Here is a 24210-nt window from a genome sequence, read left to right as displayed (position 1 = left end):
GTCATTGACATATTTGATGAATTATTACCATAAATTACTAGCAGCAGATGGGGTGGATCTAGACTAGTATTATCAACGGTATAAATATATATTGTATCAGCTAGGATTTCAATGACATAATCAATTGTTTGTGTTGGAAGAATTTGAAGATCAGAGTATAAATAGTAGTTGATTGGTTGGTATATCATTAAATGGATTGAAATTGAGAATATTGATATTTTACCAAACTGAGAATATATATAATATCAATTTAAGAGAATTTGAATTCAATTATACCACAGCTTCAAAGTAATGCTCATATCTATATCTTCTAGTGCTTGGTATTATTATATATCCGTGGCTTATATTACTCTCGGCGTTTCGGTGAAGGTAGTAGAAGTGACACAAAAATTGATCAAGTATACGAATTCGTAATTTACAGGAGTAGTTGATCATTATGGATCTAGATCTTAGATTTTTAGTAATGTAGCTCTAGACCTTAAAGTCTTAAGCGCTGAGAGAAGGTCCTACGCGGTAAGGTTTGTCTTTCGAGTGATCATAATTAATACTCATTATGTATATGAATTATTGATTATACAAATAGTATTATAACTACATAATTTGTACGTCAGCTATGTTAATTTGTTATGAGCTTTTGATTATTAAAGAGGAAGTTTGTCAGTGATGAAGTTATAAACATCATCAACTGGTTTACCATCTACTGAATCTTCAATGAAAGAACCGACAAATTTAACTGATGAACCAGTATATTTTTCTGAGCTTAAATCAGCATTGTAAGAAAGAATAACATTGCCTGAACCAGTATAATGATATGAAGCAACAACAGTTGTAGCTCCAATATTGACATAGTTGGATGATAATGAATCACTCAATTTGTTATAAGAACTATCTTTTTTCAATGTAATTGAATTTGAACTATCATTTGAAGAAGCAACAGTTGAAATCAAAAAAGTACCAGCACCTGGTATATCTTGTTCATTAAAAGTTAAACCAAATTCCAAATTTTTAACAACAGCAGCACTGAAAAATGGTGTAGCTGGTAATCCTTTGACAGTGGCAAAGATGAATTGGAATAAAGAGAAGAATGTGATTAATTGTTTGAATGATAACATTTTGAGACTGTGATTTGATATGATTTGTATATATCAAAGTTTTTGAAAAACGTCTATGATTACATGGAAAACTCTTTCCTTTATATACAATTCATCAACTTCTAATAACAATACTCAAACATTCTCTTGATGTTTAATTAAATGTTCAAATGACTTCATCATACACTGAAATTTTCATGAAATTTTAGACGCCGATTACCTCCGCTTTGTCTTCTAAATGACCTTCTAGAAGCCAAATTCAAAGGGGTAAAATACTCTTGTTAATTAGTTTATTGCATTTAATCTTAATTCAAGTAGATCAATGTATTTCAAAGGTCTCAACTCTAATTCTGTGATCACTGATGAAATTCATAAAACTGTTCTTTCATCGACGATCTCGAGTTCTTTATTTAGATCGTTCGAGAATCGATATGATCAGCTAGCTGTACTGCATATAATCATGTTACGCATTATAGTAACAAGTTCAACTAGGGCTCAGAGTTTACTTTTGTAGCTACAATTCTATTATATGGCTTAAGTTTGAGTCATACAAGGTTCATATTAATCCGATTTAGATATAATTGCCACTACAATCTTATTGAACTATTGAGCAAGCTCAAGTATAAAAGGAATGGATTCGTACATAACATTAAATTATAACTAGATATAGAGATCATAAAAGCTTCGTTAGAAAATTGATGAAAATGTTGTATAAGACCAATACTCATGTCTTGATCGAAAGATCAAATGGATATCCTTCTTCATAATCTGAAGTACCATCAATTTTTGGTCTGAAAATACCTTTGACTTTAAATTTAGTATTTGTAGCTGATGCAGTAGTAGCTTGACCATTAATATTAATAGCAACACCTTCACCTTGATCTCTATAAGTATGTTCATATGACCATTTACCATTAAAAATTGAATCTGATGAATCAAACCCTAATTCTTTTAAATTTGGACTTGGTTTAACACTACCTTTTGAAATTGTAACATTATTATCACCATAGTTGAAAAGTTCACCAAAAAGATAAATATAACCTGGACCTGTTAAAGTATGAGATGGGTATAAAATTGTATAAACAGCTTGAGAACCTGCAGTTGTCCCATAAACTAATGGTTTGATCTCTTGTGAAAGAACAATTTGTAATAATGTAATAACCGTGAATAAGAACTTGAATTGCATTTTGATAATGTAGTTAGTTGTAAATTAAGTGATTAAGATCTTCTCAAGTGTTGGTGTTTAGGATCTTGTTGTGGTTTATATAGTTCATTAAAAGATCATAATTTATACCATCTAATTATGGAAACAAAGCAAGTTTGATTTTTGTGTCACTGCAAAAAATGAAATTTTAGAAGTTTTTGAACTTTAAACCATCGAGAATGATGCCTTAATGCTAAAATTTAATCATATGATCTATTTATCAAGTCACAATTATCAGTAAAAGCTTCTATTGTGATCACTTATGACGTTTTTTTGTTGATGTTAAGAGATCAATAGAATGATTAACTTGTATAATTACTTATGATACAGCTGAAATGGGGTCTAAATACCAAACATTTAAACTAATTTGGGGAATTTGTTGAAACTATAATCTATAAATACACAACTGTGAAGTCAAATTTGCTTCTTCATTTGTTATAAATAGAAGTATTTATTCAACCTTGGAATCTTTAGAGAAGTTCATCAAATCTTAAACTGTTTGATTACGATTGATTTTAGTTTCTTTGTCAATCAACGAAAAAGTACTACACAGCGCGCGAAACTAGTGCCAAACAAAGGACCCTTAAACGAAAATGATCATTAAAAAACGAAATATTTCAGCTTTAAACTCAAATTCAAGAACGACATAAAATTTGTAAATATTTGCGAATATATCATTAAAGTTTTGCAAATAATGGAAACGAAAATGTAGTTGCAATTCAAAAGCGAAACTTGAAAGTGCAGAACGAAAACGAGTTACATGCAAAACGAAAGTGCAAAACGAAAGTGCAAACACGAAAGTGCAAACACGAAAGTGCAAACACGAAAGGGCGAAACGAAAGTGTAAAACGAAAGTGCAAAACGAAAGTGTAAAACGAAAACGAAAGTGAAAAGCGAAATAGCGAAAACGAAAGTGAAAAGCGAAATAGCGAAAACGAAAACGTACTGTGCAAGAAATAATGTCAATTTGCAAAGTACTAATGCTTAAGAAGTTAGAACCAAAAGATTACGCGGCCAATGTACTTTATGATTTGATGATAATATCTATAAGCTAGCTGCAAGATAGTGTAGATAATATTATAGCTACAAATATCTTTTGTGTCAATTTCAATAATTGGGTAATCGTATCGAATCTATTAAAAGGTAATTATTCAAACAAATAAATATAATCAACTCTAGTGAACAACCATATGGTAGTTGTTCATTTACAATTGAAATATAAAACAAAGGTAAATCCCTATTTATCAAATAAGGATCAACAACAGTCAAGAAGTAATGACCATTAACGTATAGAATCACAAATCACTTTCATATGTCATGAAAATTTTCTATAATTGGAATTGGTATTGAAAATAAAGGATCTTTGAGGCCAAAAATAAAAACACATCATTATATCAATGTATCTTGAACTAACATCTCCAACAATGATATCAAAAAATTAAATTAGTAAAATAAAAAAAAGGTTTCAAAAGCAACGTGAAAAGAAAAGCTTTTGAACAAGATAGAATTAAAATATAACACACGTAAAACCGTACCCATAACATAAAATCATCTCATCAAGAGACAACAAAGAACAAAAATGTTGGCATCAAATTAAAATAAGAAAACAAATGCTGGTAATAAAAATCCTAAACCTGAAATTAATTTATTACCAGAACCTTCATATGTTGAGACACCAGCAGTTGTTGAACCTTCTGGTCCTGATGGTGCACTTGATTGTTGTTCTGCAGTTGGTGTGGATGCTTCACCACCTGAAGCTGCTGTTGATTCTGAAGCACCTGGAGCACCTGGAGCACCACCAGTTGGGACTGCAGTACCAGATGGTAATGGGACTGGAGAAACTGAAGCACCTGGAGCACCTGAAGCACCTGGAGCACCACTAGTTGGAACTGAAGCGCCTGGGTTTTCTGGAGCACCTGAGCCTTGACCACCACTTGGTTGAGCTGGGTTACCTGATGGAGCTGGTTGTTGAGTGTAAGTTGGTTTTGGTTTTTCATCACCTGGTAATGTTGAAGTTTGAATAATGATGATGATTGATGAACCATTTTCATCAGTAGTTGGACGAGCTTCACCACCTTCTGGAATTGAATGTGTAGTTGGACCTTCACCTGGAGTAATAGTAGTGATTGCTGTTTCAAATGGCTTGGATGGACCTGTTGATTCACCTGGTTGTTCTCCTGTTGGGGTAGGTTGTGCGGTTGATTCTGTACCAGTTGGTTGAGGTTCACCAGGGGAATGAGTTTTAGTTGAGACAGGACAATAGGTAGTAATGATAGTAACAATGTTATTTGTAGTGATTGTAGTAACAGTTGTACCCCAGATAGTAGTTTCACCACCTGAACCACCATTACCTCCTGTTGATGAAGGATTAGCAGTACCAGCTGAGCTTGTTGGAGTAACTGATGAGGCATCATCGGGAATAGTGATTGTGGATGAAAATTCATAAGTGGTAACAGCTCTTCTAATCAATCTCTTACCATCTGGAGTGGTGATTGCTAAAACAAGATCTGAAGTAAATTCTTTAGCGTTTGATAATCTTTCAGCAGCGTAAACAAATGATAACCAACCATCTTCTGGAGCTTGTTCACCGGTAGTAGCAGTAATATCCGCACCTTGAGTTGAGACATCTGCTTGTTTAGGTTCACCGTCAACTTCAACATCAACTTGTTGAATTTCATAACCTGAACCTGAAGCAGTAATTTCAACTGAGGTCCATGGTCCTAATGATCCTGGAACGAACAATTTCCAAGTTAATAAACCATCAATAAATTCACCTTCTAAGTATGGAGTTTGAGTAGCAGATGAGGATTCAGATGATGATGGTAATGATGATGATGGAGCTTCAGATGATGAAGGTGGTTCAGTAGATGAAGAGTTACCATAAGAAGATGGTAAAGCTGATGAAGCTGATGAGAGATCTGACGAAGCTGATGAAACATCTGATGAAGCTGATGATGAAATTGATGATAAATCAGATGAGGCTGATGATAGAGCTGATGATAAATCGGATGAAGCTGATGATAAATCAGATGAAGCTGAGGATAAATCAGATGAAGGTGATGGTAAACCAATTGAAGGGAAACTTGATGACCCAGCACTTGAGTTATTGAAAAATTGCGCACTGGCCAAAGTGGCTGACAACAAAGATGAGACTAATAAGCGAGTGGAGACCATATTTGTAGTTGGAATTGTATATCAGGTAACTATAATATTACAAATTATATCAGTATTTAAGGAGGATAGTGGACCCTTTTATACCCATGTGCCATCATGAACTTCATAGTATATAGATGTTGAGCAAAAATGAGCTATTCTTAGAACGAACTAAAAGCAGCAACCAGCCCCTAAATTTCCCAAAGAGGACTTGAAGAGTTCTCCATTCAGTAATAGTAGCGTATTTCAGCTAAACCTTTCTGTGTGATGTCTTTGATTTGAATGAATAACTTGGAAGGTTTGACGAATTTTTTACAACAATTGACTAATATCCACTGAAAAATTAACAAAATCGCGAATAATTTTTGGCATATAAGCTGTTCCTACTTTTAAATTTTGGTCCTGCTATGCACATTCAGGTGCATATAAACTTAAATAAGGCATCTGTATACAGTGAAAAACATAATCATATGAATAAAGTTCGAAGTTTGAACAGCAGTGGAGCACCTGCCTGAGGAATCAGGACGCATGGCTCCCAATCTTGGTAATTCAGAACTTTATTCTATTATAGGGATTGTTCCATGGAAATCCAAGGGATATTTATGGTAGTAATTAAACCCATATAGGTGAGATCTTGAAGTAAACTAGAGGTATATCGAATCTCGATCTTAGCTTATATACGTTGCTGACGTACATATATTATCTGACCAATTTATAATTGCACCATATGGTTTGACCGAAATGGTACGTAGCTGTAATGATTAATTGGATCTCTATATAAATAATATGAATCGAGATATATCTATACAATTTCAAGATTTAGATCCCTCAGTTCAATTCAACGTCAATCTCCAAATTCAGGACCAATTAGTTAAACTGTGGGAACCACAAAACCACTGGTATACCCGCCTTCCGGAAGTGGAAGTTTACCATTTTGAATTAGTAGATTTTTACATGATGAGTGATGAGCTACTTTTAAACAGTTGTCGATCACACAATTTATAATGAATTGGACATTTGCACATTTCCTATATAAGCATTAGGGGTGTCGTATAGATGTGGTCAATTAAAAGGTACTTGCAGTATCCTACTCATCTCCTCAGAATACTATATAGTACTGATTGTCATCACTGTGGCAGCTTCCATAATTCGATTTTTGAAAGTCTTCAGTCAAGAGTCAGTGCTACGTCAGAAAACCCCTATGCATTTCTGGAAACTGGGGTATATAATACCACATTAATATAACCAATATTTTCCCATGAGTATGAGGCTAAGCAAAAATTTGGTATATTATCGACAGCTGAATTCGTACATTGTCAACAGCTTAATTATAAGCTGTTGTATATATGATTGAAACTTAATTCATCATTAATTCCAGAATTGGTTATGAAGTACTATTTGAATTTTGATCCATGGTATATATCTCATTTCATTTTAGTAAAAGATCAGCGCCATGAAACCCTGAAAGCCAATTAAGAATTGTATGACTGTGTAAATTACACTTTGAAATTTATACTACTAATGCGCTCTATTAATTACTAATATAGTTGATCTTTACCATGATTTTGAGTTCTAAAGTCATGTCTATCTCCCAGACAATATTTATGACTCTAAAATTATGATTGTGTAGCTAATTATCAGACATATTATAGTACTGTATAGATCGAATAGTATTTACACTGAGTGCAGTCTCTCTCTTATTTTACACTGATAATGTGTATCTTAAATACCATAAAAAAGCTTCATAGGTGCACCTCATTCTTTGAATTTAGATTGTTCTTTCATGTGGCTTCTATGTTCTAAAATCTCACCATCTCTCAGGGCATAGATTCAGTCGGATCAACGTGCTTTAATTATATTCACTGTATATATACAGATGCATGAAAGTAACCAAGAAACATATGATTGCATTGAAATCCTTCTTTACTTCATGTTAAATGGTTCTGTACGGTTTATCTAGAGGTCTTTACGTTTATCATTCAAAGTTAGACATATTTTAGTAGTACATACTACGGTAATAATTAGAGTGCAGGATGTAAGCGTTACATTTGAGCTATCTCAAGTACTCTTTTATATTTTATCAGCGTATTTGTATCAGCTAGTGTCTTAAATTAGTTTAGAGTTTCGAGTGTGTTAAATTTTACGTTGAAAGTCCACCAATCTCCACTTTGTATGAGATGTACTTTCTAAAAGAAGGAATCCGCAAGATTGCCCTGTTTCCCAATCGGGGGATCAAGTGAAGCATTTTAAGACTTTGGTTCATGATGACGAGACATGACTACAGGCGACCACAGGTGTGTGATATTCAAAAAGTTTTATATACGATAAGCTCTATCTGGCCTATGATCGAGTTTTCCCTAGATCAATAGCAATTAGTAAAGTGTATTTAATCCCATATCAATTGGCCGAGAGTTTTTCCTTTCATATAGTCGAATTGCTACAATTTAGAAACCTTCATCATGAATATCAAGTATTAATTAAAAAATAAAGGTAAAGAAAGTTTAAAATTAAATACGATTATATGTTATTGTACCCCTTTCTGTTATATCCCGTTATTGTTATTTGTATTATTATTATTATTATTTGTTATTATCATAATGTCCCTTCTATGTCTTTTAAGCATTCATTCATTTCAACTTCATCTAATGCCTTAATGTATAAACATTTACTCAAAACTTCACTATCAGAATCTAATTTATATAATGTACTCCATTGGACGCATTGAATCAAAGATTTGACAATCTTTGCATCTGTTCTAAATTTGTTAAAATTGATGAGCTTCCCTCTTATTGAACTTCTTTCCTTGTTAAAAATTAAATCAGACAAATATAAACCTAAAAATGGTACACAACCTTTTGATGGTTTAATATTATTTAGTTCACCTCTCAAATTTGCAAAATTTCTAAAAGGTGATGAAATTCTTTCTAAATTTTTATAAATCAAAATATCACCAGGTTCAATGATTCTCCATGTATTTTTCAATTTTAAAACTTTACCAGAACCTAAAGCTAACAAGATTTCCATCAATGTTGAAAAATTTTGTAATTGATAACAATTTTGTGCAATATGAATAAATCTTTGAATTGTTAATTTTCTTAATGTGATATCTTTTGTTAATAAAATTTCAGAAATGATCCAATTAACTGTAAGATTAAATCTTGAAATACAAAGATCAATACCTTGAATTGTTTGATTTTGTATTAATAATTCCAACCAACTGTTAATTGATACAATATTATTGAATTCCCATTTCAGCTCAATCAATTCTTTCCAGTCAATTTCTAATAAACAATCTTTTTCAATTAATGTAAATTGTTCAGCTAATGTCTTGGAATTGAAATTCAAAATAAATGAAATATGATTAACATTATTTGAAATTGATAAAACTTCATTATTAATCTTGTGATTTATCAATAATTCCAATAATAATTTTGAACTTGATTGAATAGAAATTGGTTTTTGTTTCACAGGAGTTAATGAAAACATTCTAGTTTTTCTTCTTTGATCAATAAAGATAGAGTTTCTAGCACTTTTAACATTTAAATCATCAACTTGTCTTTCTAATTCTTTGGAATCAATACTTGAATCAGCAGTTTTGGTTTTTTTAGAAACATTTTTTTGATAACTACCTTCCAATTTCAACAAAGCTGCATTGATTGGATCACTTTGGAATGAATCATCAGAAATTGCAGCTAATTCTGCTATAGCATCAGGATCAACACCTGGATATGGAATAGCAAAGTCACTTGATTCAACTAATCTAATACTTTCTTCATCTTGTTTCATTAGTTTTTGTTTAGCTTGATCAACATTATTCACACTATGTACAGAATCATCATTTATACTTTCACTCCCTGGAATCATAACAATTTGATTTTGTCTTTTAGCATTACTGAAAATTGAATTTGCAGAGGAATCTGAAACTTGAGGTTTTGATCTTGTTGAATCATAAGAAATATATGACCTATTTGATCTTCTTGAAAGATATGATAAATGCTTTTCAGCACGACTAACTTGATTAAATGATGGAATTCTATTCAAATCAAATTTTTCAGACTTTGGAGATCTCACAGTCATATTCAACAATGATTTTTGTTTTAATGGAGATACATGATCTTCCTCTTCTATCTCTTCATCACTTTCCATTATAGATTTAATTGGTGAAATATGTGGAGTTGATGAAATAATACCATCGATAGCAGGTGGTGTTGTTGGTTCAATATGATCACTTTCACTTAAGCTATTAGCTGGAATAATATCATTGTTGGTTGGTTCCAAATATTCTGGGGTATCTTTTGGATTGGAATCATTTGCAGTTATTCCATTTCCAACCTCACCATTTTCAATATCTTCAGCATCTTCATAAGTAGAAACAAATGATTCAATTTCATCATAATCTGAGTCTGTATTAGCGCTATTTGATGATACTGGTCTTGATTTCTCTATAGATTCATCTTCTTGAATTGATGGTGTCTGATCAATAGTTTCTTGTGAATCTTTCGCATTTGGTGTTGATTGTATAACTGATTCTGCTTCTGTTTCTGATTTTGCCTCCACTTCCACTTTTTCTTCGTGGCTTACCTCTGCTTCTGATGATGATTGTTCAATATGATTGGATTCTGGTTTTGGAGATGATTGTTGTTCAACATGATTAGATTCTGGTTTATTCATATCACCACTTGAAACAGGAGTAAGAGGCTCATTATTAACTTCAGTTTCAGCTTTTTGAATGGTTTCTCTTTCTTTTTGTTCTTCTTTTTGATCAGATGGATCCATTGGAATAGTACTTTCAGAAATGATTGATCTTGGTTTATCATTTTCAAAATTAAACTCTCTTAAGTTTTCAATTCCAACTTTCTTCTTAATGAATCCATCATCTTCCAATTTTTGTTGATTATTTTCTCTTGACATTGTTGAATCATAAGAAATATAAGATTTATCATCACCTTCACTAAATTTATGTTGGAAAGATAAAACACTTTTGTTTATATTCGTAATGCATTCACAAATGTTCATATTATCAATATTTGATACTGTGTTTTGTAATTGATTTTTCGATTGATTTTGTTCATCAATTGTAAAACTGAAAGATTCATTAACTGGACTGAAATTAGCACCATGTTTATTTAATAATTCATTATGGAATTTAACCAAATATTCCAATTCATCTATTGTTCTAGCACTTAATATATCAAATTTATCTAAAGTTAATTTGAGTAATGATTCATTATCAGGTCTTGCAACTGAAACAACACTTCTCATAAATTTTTCAACATGTTCATTATTATCTTTAGATTTATGTTTTGAATTATGAAGATGAAATGTCTTTAACCAATTTTCAAATAATGGTCTTAAACCTTTTGAATTTGGAGTTTGATTTTTTGGAGGATTTGGTAATTGAACTTTAACTTCCATTTTCTTAACAGGAGTTGGTGGAATGAATTTAGTTGGTTTAGGATCTTTTGGGAAATCAGTTGCACCTCTTATAGTATTAAAATTTGTATTTGTTGGTGATGTTAATGGTATGTATAAATTTTGAGTTTTAGGATCTGTTAGAATGGCTCTACTTAATCTTAAATTTGAATTTTTTGGATTCAAAAATTGCTTTGGTGCAGGTTTAGCTTGCTTATTGGGTATTGGAATTGGTAATTTATGTATAGTTTTCTGATCAAAAGTTGAAAGAACAATACTATTTCTAATCATTGGATCTCTTTGTTGATTTATAGCAAAAGTTGATAATCTTTTAGCTTTTGTTGAAGTTTTTTGTGGACCAATTTTCAAATCAAAATTATCAAAAGAATCTGGATTTATATCTTCATTCCATGATTTATTACAACAATAAGTCCAATGACCTTTAATCTTGGAAATAATTCTTGTAACGAATAAATCTGTTGATTTAATTGAATTTATAGCATTTATAAAAATTTCACGTAATTCCACAAATGGTATGAAATCATCAGCAAAATAATTTAATAACCAATGCCTTATCACAACAAAAGTTCTAACTAATGATAATTTACCAATGTTTTGTCTAGTCTCATGTGATGTATCTTCTATTTGTTTTAATGACCATTGTAATTTCAGTATAAGTAATTGTAATAATGAACTTTGTGATATGAATGATCTATACGTTAGGAAGAAATCACTAACTATTTGATAATCTATTTCAGACGGAGACGTGAGTATGTTTATCAGTGTTATTATATCAACATGACTATTTGGACTATTTGGAGATGATGGTGGAGATTGTTGTTGTGGTTGTTGTTCTGCATTCTGTATTTGATTCTTTAATGGTGATGGTTTATAAGATAAGGATTGATCCTGTACTATGGTGTCAAAGTTTGCCAGATCCAAGCTATGTACTTGGTAATCGATGAGGTCCGTCATCACTTATATTTGAAGATTATGATATATGAAAACGAATGAATGAAATCAATAGTTTATGGTTCTTTCCAATGTTATGATTTTTTAATTGTTTTCACAAGGATCTGAATTATTCACACACCTCTTCTTCAGAATGTAAACAACTCTTCTTTATGTGGGTATCAACAAGGGAATCTTTGGACAATGCTTGATGGGAATGTACGATACCTGATGGAATGTTTATCTTTTTTAGTGTGAATCTGATGATCCCTGTCGAGCAGCAGTAGAATGAGCCCAATTGAAGCACAATGTTTGATCGTTGTATCGTTGTATAAAGCGAGAGACTGAAGACAAAGCGAGAGACTGAAGACCTTGTTTACTGAGACAGCGATGAGAAGCTTGAAACTTTTTCACCATTTGTTTTGATTCCAATGTTGTGTGTTTTCACGCCTTTTTCCGTTTGTTTTGAAATGCTGAATTTAAGTCCCTTTCGCTACTGAAAAGATGCGCGTTTGGCATAGAACCGCGACAAACTGAACAACTATAAGGAAAATGTATTGTTTTGAAAAATTGTTTATATTCTTCATGTATTTATTAACAATACTACAATTTTCTAGACTTCAAAAGCTTCATTTGTTGTGATTTTAGTATAGATTTAACTAATTGGCTATTGTAATTATGTAATTGCTTATGTAATTTTGACATATAAAGGATCAAAGATATGTCTCAAAGAGGTTTTATTCTAGATCTGGGAAGAATCTTTGAAGATTTGGTGCTCTAGTGATTGTTATTAGCTAGCTTATTTGGATACTAAAGTTAATATCGTATTAATCTACTGGTTATCGAGAAAAATCTGTCAAAATGTGTCATAAATTCATTATTTTAATGGTGAAAGAGTGTTCATATATCTATAGATTTTATAGTTTCAATTGTTTTTTTCATGATTGACATTATTGAAAACCTCTTCCCATTGTGGGTATATAGGTAATCCTACTTTACTCTTTATAGCATATCCTTTCTTATAATCACGTTGTAATAAAGCCCAACAAACAGCAATACTAACAACAGCTAATCCAATGAATGCAGCACAAACATGATATCCTGCTTTATAATGAGGTGCTGTAGATGCTGGGAATAATAGGACTTGTAGCCAGGCATTTGTAGCATTAACAAATGTATTCCCCACTGCAACAATCATTGATCTTGTTAATGGATTACCTTGACAAATTTCATTAGCCCAAGCCATTAATAATGATTGACCAGGCCATCCAACGTTTATTAAGATATAACCAACAAATTTTAAACCTTCAGGAGATTTCCAAGGTGCAATAAATGCATTACCCATCATACAGATAATCATATTGATTATTATGATTATTGGTCGATGACGGAAATAATCTGATAGTATGGAACTTATAAACGAATTGATAATAGCTGCACCTTGTGAAGCTGTTGGTATTTGATTCAATTGTTGTACAGTGTATTTATTTAATGATTGTAACCAAAGATTGAAATAATTCCCACCCCATGAAAATGTACCATATAAATAAAAACTCATTACAAATCCATATAAATGCCATGTTGATAATGATTGTTTAATCATTTGCCAATTAGCTTTTGTTATTGGTTTTCTACCAGCTAATTCCATTCTTTTTATAGCATATTTTTTTTCTTTAGAGTTTAAGAATCTTGATCTAGTTGTGGTAGGGGTATCAGGTATAATTATATACCCCAATATAACAACAAATATACTAATAACGCCATCAAATATAAATAACCATCTCCATGCAGCAAGACCATGTTTCCCATCCATATTTGAATATAATCCAGCTTGGATATATCCTGAAAACATTGCAGCAACATTACCTGATATTTCATAAAATACAATTCTTTTACCTAATTCATTTGGTAAATACCATGAAGAAATTAATGCAGTAAAACCTGGGAATCCAATTGATAGAGCACATCCAATTAAGAATCTTAACCCATATATAGTTTTAGCATTTGATGCACCAGCACAACACATCACAAATATACTCCATAATAATTCACAAGTTGGTAAAATTATTGAAGGTCTAATATAAGTTGATATGAAAATTAATGGAACAGAACCAGCAATTATACCACATGAATAAAAAGTTTGGAAAAGATTTAATTCATTCCCATATAATTTTAAATCTTTTTGCATTCCTGATACATAAGCATTTTGAATATTTGAATTATCTAAAGTTGATATAAAACTTGATAATAGCGAATAACCAAATACTAAAATATCTAATTTCCTTATAAATTTTGCATGTTCAGAATTTGAAAAAAAATATTCAGGTAAATTTCTTTTCCATCCTTCTTTAGGTGGATCTCTTGTTAGTTCCCAATCATTATCATCATGGTCTTGATAATCATTATCTGTTTCATTGTTGTGATCAAGTTGTGGATCTATCTCATATGAATGAGTCAAATGTTTTTCAAAATTGGATATTTTTTTATTTGTAGATGGTGAGTCAAGAGAATTTTCTTTATTTGTGTTATTTGATTTTGAAGACATGAATAATGAACAATTATTGTTTTCTAATGAATATTGTTTTGTGGATCTATAAAGAGTTGCGTATGTATGATAAAGTAAATGATCTTAAAATGTGGATCTAATGGTTGAAAAATTTACTCAAGTGTATTACCGGGATTGAATATATGACGATGAGCTTTTTGATTCCATGAAGAAGCCCAAGTTTATGAAAATATAGATCTATGATTAAAACCAAGATGAAGTGTTTTGAATGATATGTAGAACTTTTGTATATGACTGCATCATCATTTGTCAAACTGTCCAAGATTTGACTCGATTTAATATTGTTTAATCGTCCGGGAATAAATTGCAGCCACATATATTAATTACGTCTGAACTTCACTAATATCCAAAGGAACAGTATCAATATAATACCAAAGCATTAAGTAGTAGTATCGTCTCTTATTCTTAAGTAACACACTCCATATACTTAAATTTTTAGTTCTGTAATGCACTTTCAATCAATTCTAATGTTCTTATATGATTAAGGCTGATCCGAATATATCGATTAATTCCGGTGTATTACGTAATCAACTATGAAATAAATATATTTCAAATTTTCATTTAAAAAGGTATTAAATTGATAAATGAAGGACTGTTAGTGGACAATTTGAGAGTCCATATTATGAATATAAAGTCAAATATTGTTTTGGGAGAAAAAAATTACATTTTTTGAAATTATTAAATTTTACCAACGTTTAAATTTTTTTTTTAACTTCAAAATTACATATAAGTAAAATACAAAAAATTTAAAGTACTCAAAACGATAAAATGGCAGTACTGGATAAGAACAAATTGTAATTTGAACAGTTATTAATCAATATTCAAGTTTTAAATTAATTTCTGATTGTTTTATAAACAAAAAATCAAAATATCACGTGATTATCACATGGTCTTTCTGACAGAACCTGAAAAAAGTGCAATTTCACAAAATCAGAACTCGTCCTTGTTAGCTCAGTTGGTAGAGCGTTCGGCTTTTACAGTCAAACTAGGGAACATTCATTTCTTAGCGGAAGTTTACCGAAATGTCGGGGGTTCGAGCCCCCCATGAGGAGTTCTATTTTTTTGCCGTTTTTTTCGAAAATTTATCAAATTTATCATTAAAGAATAGTTACTAGTTAATGATTAAAGGATCCTTTCTCAAGAATACACCATATTCCCCATTTAAGTCTACTGAATAGTATGGAAAGAGCTGATTGCTGGAATATGAGAAACTCAAATAATATCAAACTCGGGTTCTTAAACTAAATAAGGAAAAAAAAGGTATGGTACTATTCTATATTTTGATTAGTTACCAAAATTGTAATTAGAGACAAGGAAACTTTATGATGTCGGATATCAAATTATAAAAAGGTTTTGAGACTCTATAAAGTCATAGGTATTAGCTGATGAGTTGATGATTTTACTTTTCATAATGATGGTTTAAATTAAACAAAAGAAAATGACATCAAAAGATTCTGATTTAAGAGACCTTGAAAAAAATCAACCTATTGGTAATGCAGATTCTAATTCAAATGGAATACAGAATCTGACAAGTAGATACTCAAATCATGATTCAAAAGAATTGAATGAAACAGTTCACCTGATTGATGAAGAAATTGAATTTCCTGAAGGTGGTTGGGAAGCTTATAAAGTTGTTGCTGGTGGATTTTTCACTTTAATGATTACATTTGGTTTAATGAATACTATTGGTGCTATCCAAGCATATTTAACAAATCATCAATTGAAAAATGAATCCTCAAGTACAATTGGTTGGACTTTTTCTATTCATTACTTGGTAGCTTATGCGTTTTGTTTAATTGCTGGTCCATTATTTGATTGGAAAGGTGGAAGATTATGTGCTATTATAGGTTCAATACTTTTAGTTGCTGGCCTATTCATTACTGCTAATTGTGATGAAGTTTACCAAATATTGTTAGCCTATGGTTTTATAGTTGGCAGTGGTACTTGTTTACTATATACAAGTGGGTTAGGCGCAGTTTCACATTATTTCAAAAGGAAAAGAGCAACAGCTTTAGGAATCTCATCTTTAGGTGGATCAGTCGGTGGTGTTGTTTGGCCTTTAATGCTTAGACAACTGTATCCAAAAATTGGTTATGTATGGAGTATGAGAGTTTTAGCTTTATGTTGTGGTATTTGTGCAAGTTTAGCATGTCTTTCAGTTAAAAGTAGATTAAAAAAGCAAAAAGAAGATGTAATTATTGAAAAAAATCCAATTAAATTTATGAATAGCTCATTAGCATTAAGAGATTTGTTTAAAGAAAAAAGATTCTTATATTTAACATTTTCAATTTTTTTTTGTGAATTTTCATTATTAATGGTTATGACGTATATAACTTCTTATACAATTCATCAAGGATATTCAGAATCACAGGGGTTCTTGGTACTTATAATACTAAATGCCATTGGATTATTAGGCCGTGTTATTCCAAAATATTTGGGTGATGTTTATGGAAGTTTTAATATAATGATTGCTACTGTTGGGTCATGTGCAATTTTCATATTGGCAATTTGGCTACCATTTGGTCATAATTTAAGTGTTTTATATGCATTTGCAGGATTATATGGGTTTTCTTCAAGCTCAACATTATCATTAACTCCAGTTACGTGTGGACAAATTAGTCGTACTGAAGATTTTGGTAAAAGATATGGTACAGTTTATTTCATATCTTCTTTTGGTAATTTATTAGCTTTACCAATAGGTGGTGCTTTAATTAAAGATGGTCCTAATGGATTTCAAAATTTTATCATATTAGCTGGTGTTACAGAAGTTGTATCAGTAGTGTTCTTTATACTTGCAAGATATGAATGTGTAGGAATGAAATGGGCTAAGATTTGATTTTGATGTTTGAATATTTTATGAATATTTATGAGGAAACAAATACAATATTTATTTAAATTGAAGAGAATTGGTTACTGTACTCTCATTGTATTGGTATATTATATTTTTCAGAATTTGATTAAGCCTGGGAAAACCAGATATGGTCTCATATAAAGGACTCAAACTTTCAGACCCAACAATTTTAACTCAGATAAAAGTTTAACTCAGATAAATCCTCAAAGAACTTTTAAACGTTAGAGCATAAAACTTGGGCTGAAATGACTGATGAATGCTCAAAAAGAACTTATAAGTATCTCTGAAAGTCCAACTTTCTCCTTTAATTGATCCTTTTCCCTTTGAAATTCTTTATAATCGTATAATAGCTTTAAATTAGTACAATGAATTTCCAAGGGACAAATGAGATCCATGCAAAGGTCAACTAGGAGGGAAATAATTGTAGTCAAAAACATGTACAAGTACAATCCACATTTCACTTTATTGAAAAAAACCCAACTCTGTTTACATTATGTGTTATTAATGCAGGTCATTATGATTACTCAGCTGTAGCACTGTGATTATATAATCGAAATTATGTACGCGGATTTTACTATATTCCGATAAAATCCGAAGAGTACCTCGAAGCTCATCTAGCTAAAAAGTTTTTTTGAAACTTATTTTAGTCACTTTTATAAACTTTCAAGATTATGAGATTAATGGAACCAATGCATATATTAAAGCGTTAATGTTACTTTATACTTCATGATGTGGTCGTATGTTTATCTCATGAAATGGAGCTAAGTTGAGGAAGATTGAGCTTGAAACATGAGCAGTTTGATGAGTTAATATTATCTGTTCAATGAAATTTCATTGGAGAAATATATATGGATATATAGTTCGACTTATTTTTAATTGTTTGTGTGGGCTTTATTAATGCTATCTCTGATTTTAACTTAGTTATACCAGTACGAAGAATATATATTATAACGCAGTTTCAAATGAATAGATTGTTCAATATTTTTACGTGGCTAGTTGATAACATAGATGATGAATTACGAGCCTACTATCGAGTCTTTGGATATAAGTTTTTACTTTATAACAAAGTTTACAGAAAAATATTTATTGGTTTATGAAGAATCAAGACAAAAATTTGGTATCCTATTAGATTTCACTTTTTAGATAAGATTAAAGGGATATTTAGTCTTCAAAAGTTGCCAGCTATATCTGATGAGATGCTTAAGCAATGCATAATAGATTTTAAGTATTCACAGAAACGTTTGAAGGAACGGTTTGTTCAGGAATCTCAGAAGCCAAATTTTCCTATGGAGATTTGGTATGAAATTTCAAAACATATGAACCCTGGGAAATTGATTAGAATCAATAAAAGCTTTTGTGATTTTTTCAGTCCTTTGATTTATAAAGATCTTCAAATGATTTTGGTGATCAGTGATACTATTCAGATACAAAAGAATGATCTTTCATATATGAATTATGGACCTGATTTCGTGGATAATAATATTGACGATTATGGGATATATTTAAGATATCGAGAAGGAAAGAATTTTGCTTATGAATTTCTTGATACTACATTAAGGGATGAAGTGGGATTGAAAGCTGATCATTTTGAAGTTATTTACAAATTTAGTGAGGTCAAGCACATCTTGATCCATATTGTTAATAATCCAAGCTCTTATTTAAAGAGATACGTTGAGCAGGTTAAGTTGGATGTTTCGTTGTTAAGTGCTTTCAGTGGAATAAATTTAAAAAATGGAGAAGGTATTCTACATAATAAGGTCAAATATGAATATAAAAACTTAGATCACTGTTCAGTGCTTTCATACTATCCTAAATACTTGATATTCTGTTTTACCGTTTTGGATTGGTATACGAGCTGTCGATGGCAACTACCACATTTAGCACCTTTAAATAGAGACTTTAACAATCCATCTTTTATAGATCCAAAAATAACTAGAGATATATATCCTAATAATGTTTATATGAAGGAACTTATGCTAACAACATTACTTCATGATTTCATTAGAGATAAATCAAAGAAAAGGAATAGAAATAAGTTGGCACTTTTGAAAAAAGGTCAGATTCTAAAGAAATTGACACCATTTGAAATTTGGCACAGAAGAACAAAAGGCATGCCTTTGGTATTTCGTACCCTTGATGAGATGAAGTTACGCAAAACCGCTAGATATCAATCTATATTGATTATTGAAGAAAGATGTTTCGAGACTAAGGAGTTCACTGAGACTCTTTTGATCAACACATTGAGCTCCATAACTTCGAACGAATTAAACGGAGGAATCAATTGTTCAATGAGCTTCCTTGGACAAAACCTCCCTCATGAATCTACTTCTCTTGTACCTGATAATCGTATAAGAATTTCCACACTAAAGTTCACTCAACCAGATTTTGTTGTGATCAACAAACCAAAGAAAAATTGAATGCTGAATAAATGAATTACGAGTTTGGTCTTGTATATTGTTATAAATTGTAAATCTGACCGTTGCTTATCTATATGCGGAAATACGATCCCGAGATGTGGAGCGATAAGTCAACAGTTTTAAACTCATCGATATCCTGATTCCTGGTGAAAATTTATAACAATAATCTGTGTAAATAATGAGCTTCAAAGTGATCAAAGTGATAATAATAGTATGAGTCGCATGGAAAGTATCAAAGAGGCCACTTATATAGTGAGTGAACAGGGTCGTACAAGACCAGAATCCATAGAACTAGATTTCATTCCAGAGTTGGGTACTTCATCAGCATTGGGTCATAGCACCATAAGAAAAGATCAAGATTTCACAGAACAGGCTATAGAGAAAGCACAAAATGAAGATGGTGATGATGTTTCTATCCTAGATGATGACTTAACATTCCCAGATGGTGGGTTAGAAGCTTATCTGGTTGTATTAGGAGCCTTGTTATCATTGATTATTACATTTGGTTTAATGAATTCAATTGGTGGTATTCAAGCTTATATTTCAAATCATCAATTATCAAATATTGAAAACCAAAGCTCTACAGGATGGATTTTCTCAATTTATTATTTTTTTGCTTTTGGTGGTGTTATTTTAACAGGTCCTTTATTTGATTACAAAGGTGCTAAAATCCCCATGATTTCTGGTTCCTTGTTAATTTCAATTGGTTTATTTGCAACTGCAAATTGTTCCCAGATTTATCAATTTATATTAGCATTTGGTGTTACTGTGGGTATTGGGACTAGTTTCTTGATGAGTTCTGCATTAGGTGCAGTAGCTCATTGGTTTGGGAAGAAAAGAGGTACAGCTTTAGGTGTTTGTTCAATCGGAGGTAGTTTAGGTGGTGTATTATGGCCATTAATGTTGAAAGAATTATATCCCAAAATTGGATATGCTTGGACCATGAGAGTGTTAGCTTTCTTGGGGACTTTTTGTCTTGGTATGGCATGTTTATTGGTTAAACATAGATTAATTAAACCTTCAAATGAAGTTATCAAATCCCCAAGGCAATTGTTTCAAAATTCATTTGTATTGAAACAATTCATTACAGAGAAAAGATTCTTATATATGGGGATTTCAATTTTCCTTTGTGAAGTTTCATTATTGTTTGTTACAACTTATTTAAGCTCATATACAATTCATCAAGGTTATTCTGAATCAGATGCATTCTTAGTTTTAATAACATGTAATGCTGTCGGAATCTTGGGTAGATATTTCCCAAATCATATTGCTGATCATTTTGGTAGGATAAATGTCATGGTAATAACAGTGGGAGTTTGTAGTTTATTAATCATGGTGTTATTATATCCATTTGGAAATAATTTGAAAACAATATATGCATTTTCAGGACTTTATGGGTTCTTTTCAAGTTCAACATTATCATTGACACCAGTATGTTGTGGACAAATAAGTAAAACAAAAGATTTTGGTAAACGTTATGGAACTATTTATTCATTAGTTTCCATTGGAAATTTGATTTCATTACCTGTTGGTGGTGCTATAATAAGTTCAAGTGGGGATGGTTACAAAAATTTGATATTATTAGCTGGTATTACTGAAATTCTTGCATTATTAGCATGGTTAATTACAAGATACTATTGTGTTGGTATGAAAGTCATGTGTAAAGTCTGAGTAAATTATAATGAACAAATTTATATCTATTTATACCAAATATATCATAATTGTGGTACTGCAGCACCATCAGCACGTTGATCAGAACCAGCTGACCAGATTAATCCCTCACCAGGTTCTTTTCTAATAATTTGACCTCTACCAAATGCCTTTCTATCATATCCTTCAACAACAACAACATGATGACCTAATTTTCTTAAACCTTCAACGACTTCTTCACTTATACCTTGTTCAACATTAACTTCCGTAACATGTCTACTAACTGGACCATGAGATCCATGACCTTCGTCAGTATGCCCCAATTTTGGATGCGGTTGTAAAGTAATTCTTGGTGCATCTAAAGCTTCTTGTGGATTTAATCCAAAGAGTAATAAGTTTAAATAAACTTGAATATGTGCTTGTGGTTGATTATAACCTCCCATGATACCATAACTTGCATAAAGATCTTCTTTACCTTGGTCCAATGGTGTTGTAATCAAACCTGGGATAATTGTATGATAACTTCTCTTGTTACCTTCTAAATAGTTCTTAGAATTTGGATTCAAACTAAAATTTGCACCTCTATTTTGTAAGAAAAACCCACGATCTGGAACTAGGATACCACTACCATAATTCATAAAGACACTATTAATAAATGAAGCTGCATTTCCTTCACTATCAGTAACTGTGAAATAAACTGTATCAGATTTAAAAATTCTATTTGGTAATTCACCAACTTGTAAATCTTTATTATCTAATACCGAATCTGCTTTAAAATATTTAGATCTTTGATCAAAATATTTATCACTTAACAATTGTTCAATAGTTTCTTTTTGATCAATACCAAATTTGGATAATAAATGATCTGAATCACTAACATATTCTTCACTATCTTTAAAACTTAATTTCAAGACTTCAATGATTAAATGTAAATACTCAACAGAATTATGTTTCAATTTTGATAATTCAATGACACCTTTTGAATCTAAATTCTTGATAAGACCCAATGATAATAATGCAATGATACCTGATCCATTTGGTGGAATTTCCCAAAGTTTTTTACCCAAGAATTCATAAGATATTGGATCAACAAATGTCGATGTATGATTAGCTAAATCTTCTAAAGATAATAATCCACCACGAGATTGAACCTCTTTAACAATAGATTCTGCAACTTCACCTTTATAAAACCCATCTTTACCATGTTGAGCAATCAATTTCAATGTTTTTGCCTTATACTTATTCTTAACTAATTGTCCTTCAATTGGTGCAGTTAATCCTTCATTTGGTAAGAAAGCACCTAATTCATTTTGTAAGAAATCTTGAGATTTATCACCATTAACTTTTTTCAATCTTGATTCACTATTTTGAACTAAATGTGCACTAATTTCAGAAATTGGATAACCGTTTTCAGATAATTCAATAGCAGGTTGTAAAATTTCTTCAAATGAAACTTTACCAGACCCCCATTTCTTCACAGAATCATACCATGCAGCAATTCCACCTGGGACATTAGCAGTAAAGATAGATTCAGAGCTTAATCTATAATTATTAACAATATCTTGAGGATAATTTTTTTTAATATAATCAACAGATAATTTTGAAGCAGATCTACCAGTCCCATTTAATCCATAAGCCTTTTGATCTTTAGCATTATAAAAAATGGCATAAGCATCACCACCAAGATCTGTGGAAGCAGTTTCTGTCACAGTAAGAGCAGCAGCAACGGCAACAGCAGCATCAATGGCATTCCCACCTTTTTCTAATATTTTCAAACCTGCTGCATTTGCTAATGGTTGTGAAGATGATACGATCCCTTTTGTTGAATAGACAACTGATCTTCTTGAATTGAACTTAGGATTGGGCATTATTTGTTTTCTTGATTGAATATGTGATAATTGATCCAAGATTTAAGACCCCTTTTCATGTTATAAACAGGAGATTCTTATTGTTTTTATATTCTTTTATACCTCTTTATCTTCCTTTCAAGTTGTCGGCTCGATAACTAAATGAGTAAGAAGCCCCATCGGACCGTAAATCAGCCGTTTTTGGCCTATTTTGTCGGATGCGTTCCGACGCGTGGAGAAAGGTTCCTCATTTTCCGCGAATTATTTCTTTACTATTGTGTATAAACTTTGAAATTTTGAAACTTTGTGGAGGAAATTAACGGATATGAACCGATTTGGAAGGAGATTTTGTTTGATAAGATCTTTCAAGGGGTTATTATAAAAGTTATAGATCTAAGGTTCTAAGTGATTGTTGATTGAATATGTCTACAGCCAAAGGTCGTAAAATTGCAGGGTTCATTGGTGGATTAAGTGGTCTTGTAGTTGGTATATGGTTCTTTACAAAAAATTATGAATTAGTTAAATTTACACCACCAGAGAGAAATCCAGATGGTTCATTAAAACCTAAAAAGTTTAAGGTAACTTTCCAACCAACATCTCCATTAAAATTGAAACCTGAAGTTGAAGCAAAACAAAAACAAGCAATTAAGGAGAAATATCTTTCAGGGAAAATGACTGAACAAGAAAAAAATGAATATGAACAGATACTTCAAGAACCAACAAATTATTAATCCAGTATGATTAACAATATGATGACAACATCTCTTTATTCATATATATATTTATTAATGAAATGATATGCAAAAGGTTTTATATCTACACCTGTAAAGTTTTTTTTTATTGATTTCCTATAATTGAAAAACATACACACAAAAAATAAAAGAATAATACACAAAACTTTAATAAAAGGTTTTGGTAAATAAACCCTTTTCAAAAACAATATAAAAACGTTAAAAAAAAGAAGATAAACAAAAAATCCAGGTGGTATATCAAAATATTAACTGGAGTTTTAAATCAAATCTCTTTTATAAAGAAAAACATAAAATTTTGGAAACATAAACAACTAAA

General features: G+C 31.2%; 10 protein-coding genes across 10 annotated transcripts; 4 read left to right on the top strand and 6 right to left on the bottom strand.

Moving 5' to 3' along the window:
- Nucleotides 1–641: 641 nt before the first annotated feature.
- BN7_5837 (uncharacterized protein) lies at nucleotides 642–1112 on the bottom strand (the record flags this gene model as incomplete). Its single annotated transcript, XM_011273620.1, has 1 exon — nucleotides 642–1112. One exon carries the CDS (start codon nucleotides 1110–1112, stop codon nucleotides 642–644), a length of 471 nt encoding a protein of 156 aa, XP_011271922.1.
- A 703-nt stretch (nucleotides 1113–1815) lies between these two features.
- BN7_5836 (uncharacterized protein) lies at nucleotides 1816–2277 on the bottom strand (the record flags this gene model as incomplete). Its single annotated transcript, XM_011273619.1, has 1 exon — nucleotides 1816–2277. One exon carries the CDS (start codon nucleotides 2275–2277, stop codon nucleotides 1816–1818), a length of 462 nt encoding a protein of 153 aa, XP_011271921.1.
- A 1611-nt stretch (nucleotides 2278–3888) lies between these two features.
- Nucleotides 3889–5469, bottom strand: BN7_5835 (Polycystic kidney disease protein 1-like 3; the record flags this gene model as incomplete). The annotated part of the gene is made up of 1 exon (XM_011273618.1): nucleotides 3889–5469. The coding sequence occupies one exon, from the start codon at nucleotides 5467–5469 to the stop codon at nucleotides 3889–3891; it is 1581 nt and encodes a 526-aa protein (XP_011271920.1).
- A 2571-nt stretch (nucleotides 5470–8040) lies between these two features.
- LTE1 (mitotic regulator LTE1) lies at nucleotides 8041–11835 on the bottom strand (the record flags this gene model as incomplete). Its single annotated transcript, XM_011273617.1, has 1 exon — nucleotides 8041–11835. The coding sequence occupies one exon, from the start codon at nucleotides 11833–11835 to the stop codon at nucleotides 8041–8043; it is 3795 nt and encodes a 1264-aa protein (XP_011271919.1).
- A 901-nt stretch (nucleotides 11836–12736) lies between these two features.
- BN7_5833 (putative transporter SEO1) lies at nucleotides 12737–14356 on the bottom strand (the record flags this gene model as incomplete). Its single annotated transcript, XM_011273616.1, has 1 exon — nucleotides 12737–14356. One exon carries the CDS (start codon nucleotides 14354–14356, stop codon nucleotides 12737–12739), a length of 1620 nt encoding a protein of 539 aa, XP_011271918.1.
- A 1459-nt stretch (nucleotides 14357–15815) lies between these two features.
- Nucleotides 15816–17213, top strand: BN7_5832 (MCT family MFS transporter; the record flags this gene model as incomplete). The annotated part of the gene is made up of 1 exon (XM_011273615.1): nucleotides 15816–17213. One exon carries the CDS (start codon nucleotides 15816–15818, stop codon nucleotides 17211–17213), a length of 1398 nt encoding a protein of 465 aa, XP_011271917.1.
- Nucleotides 17214–18424: 1211 nt separating this feature from the next.
- BN7_5831 (uncharacterized protein) lies at nucleotides 18425–19645 on the top strand (the record flags this gene model as incomplete). The annotated part of the gene is made up of 1 exon (XM_011273614.1): nucleotides 18425–19645. The coding sequence occupies one exon, from the start codon at nucleotides 18425–18427 to the stop codon at nucleotides 19643–19645; it is 1221 nt and encodes a 406-aa protein (XP_011271916.1).
- A 213-nt stretch (nucleotides 19646–19858) lies between these two features.
- BN7_5830 (MCT family MFS transporter) lies at nucleotides 19859–21316 on the top strand (the record flags this gene model as incomplete). The annotated part of the gene is made up of 1 exon (XM_011273613.1): nucleotides 19859–21316. The coding sequence occupies one exon, from the start codon at nucleotides 19859–19861 to the stop codon at nucleotides 21314–21316; it is 1458 nt and encodes a 485-aa protein (XP_011271915.1).
- Nucleotides 21317–21360: 44 nt separating this feature from the next.
- Nucleotides 21361–23163, bottom strand: BN7_5829 (gamma-glutamyltransferase family protein; the record flags this gene model as incomplete). The annotated part of the gene is made up of 1 exon (XM_011273612.1): nucleotides 21361–23163. The coding sequence occupies one exon, from the start codon at nucleotides 23161–23163 to the stop codon at nucleotides 21361–21363; it is 1803 nt and encodes a 600-aa protein (XP_011271914.1).
- A 401-nt stretch (nucleotides 23164–23564) lies between these two features.
- BN7_5828 (uncharacterized protein) lies at nucleotides 23565–23873 on the top strand (the record flags this gene model as incomplete). Its single annotated transcript, XM_011273611.1, has 1 exon — nucleotides 23565–23873. One exon carries the CDS (start codon nucleotides 23565–23567, stop codon nucleotides 23871–23873), a length of 309 nt encoding a protein of 102 aa, XP_011271913.1.
- Nucleotides 23874–24210: the final 337 nt, after the last annotated feature.

Source organism: Wickerhamomyces ciferrii, contig 00235, assembly GCF_000313485.1.
Source record: "Wickerhamomyces ciferrii WGS project CAIF00000000 data, strain NRRL Y-1031 F-60-10, contig 00235, whole genome shotgun sequence".
Lineage (NCBI taxonomy): Eukaryota > Fungi > Ascomycota > Saccharomycetes > Phaffomycetales > Wickerhamomycetaceae > Hansenula > Hansenula ciferrii.
This window is presented reverse-complemented; position numbering and strand designations above follow the sequence as displayed.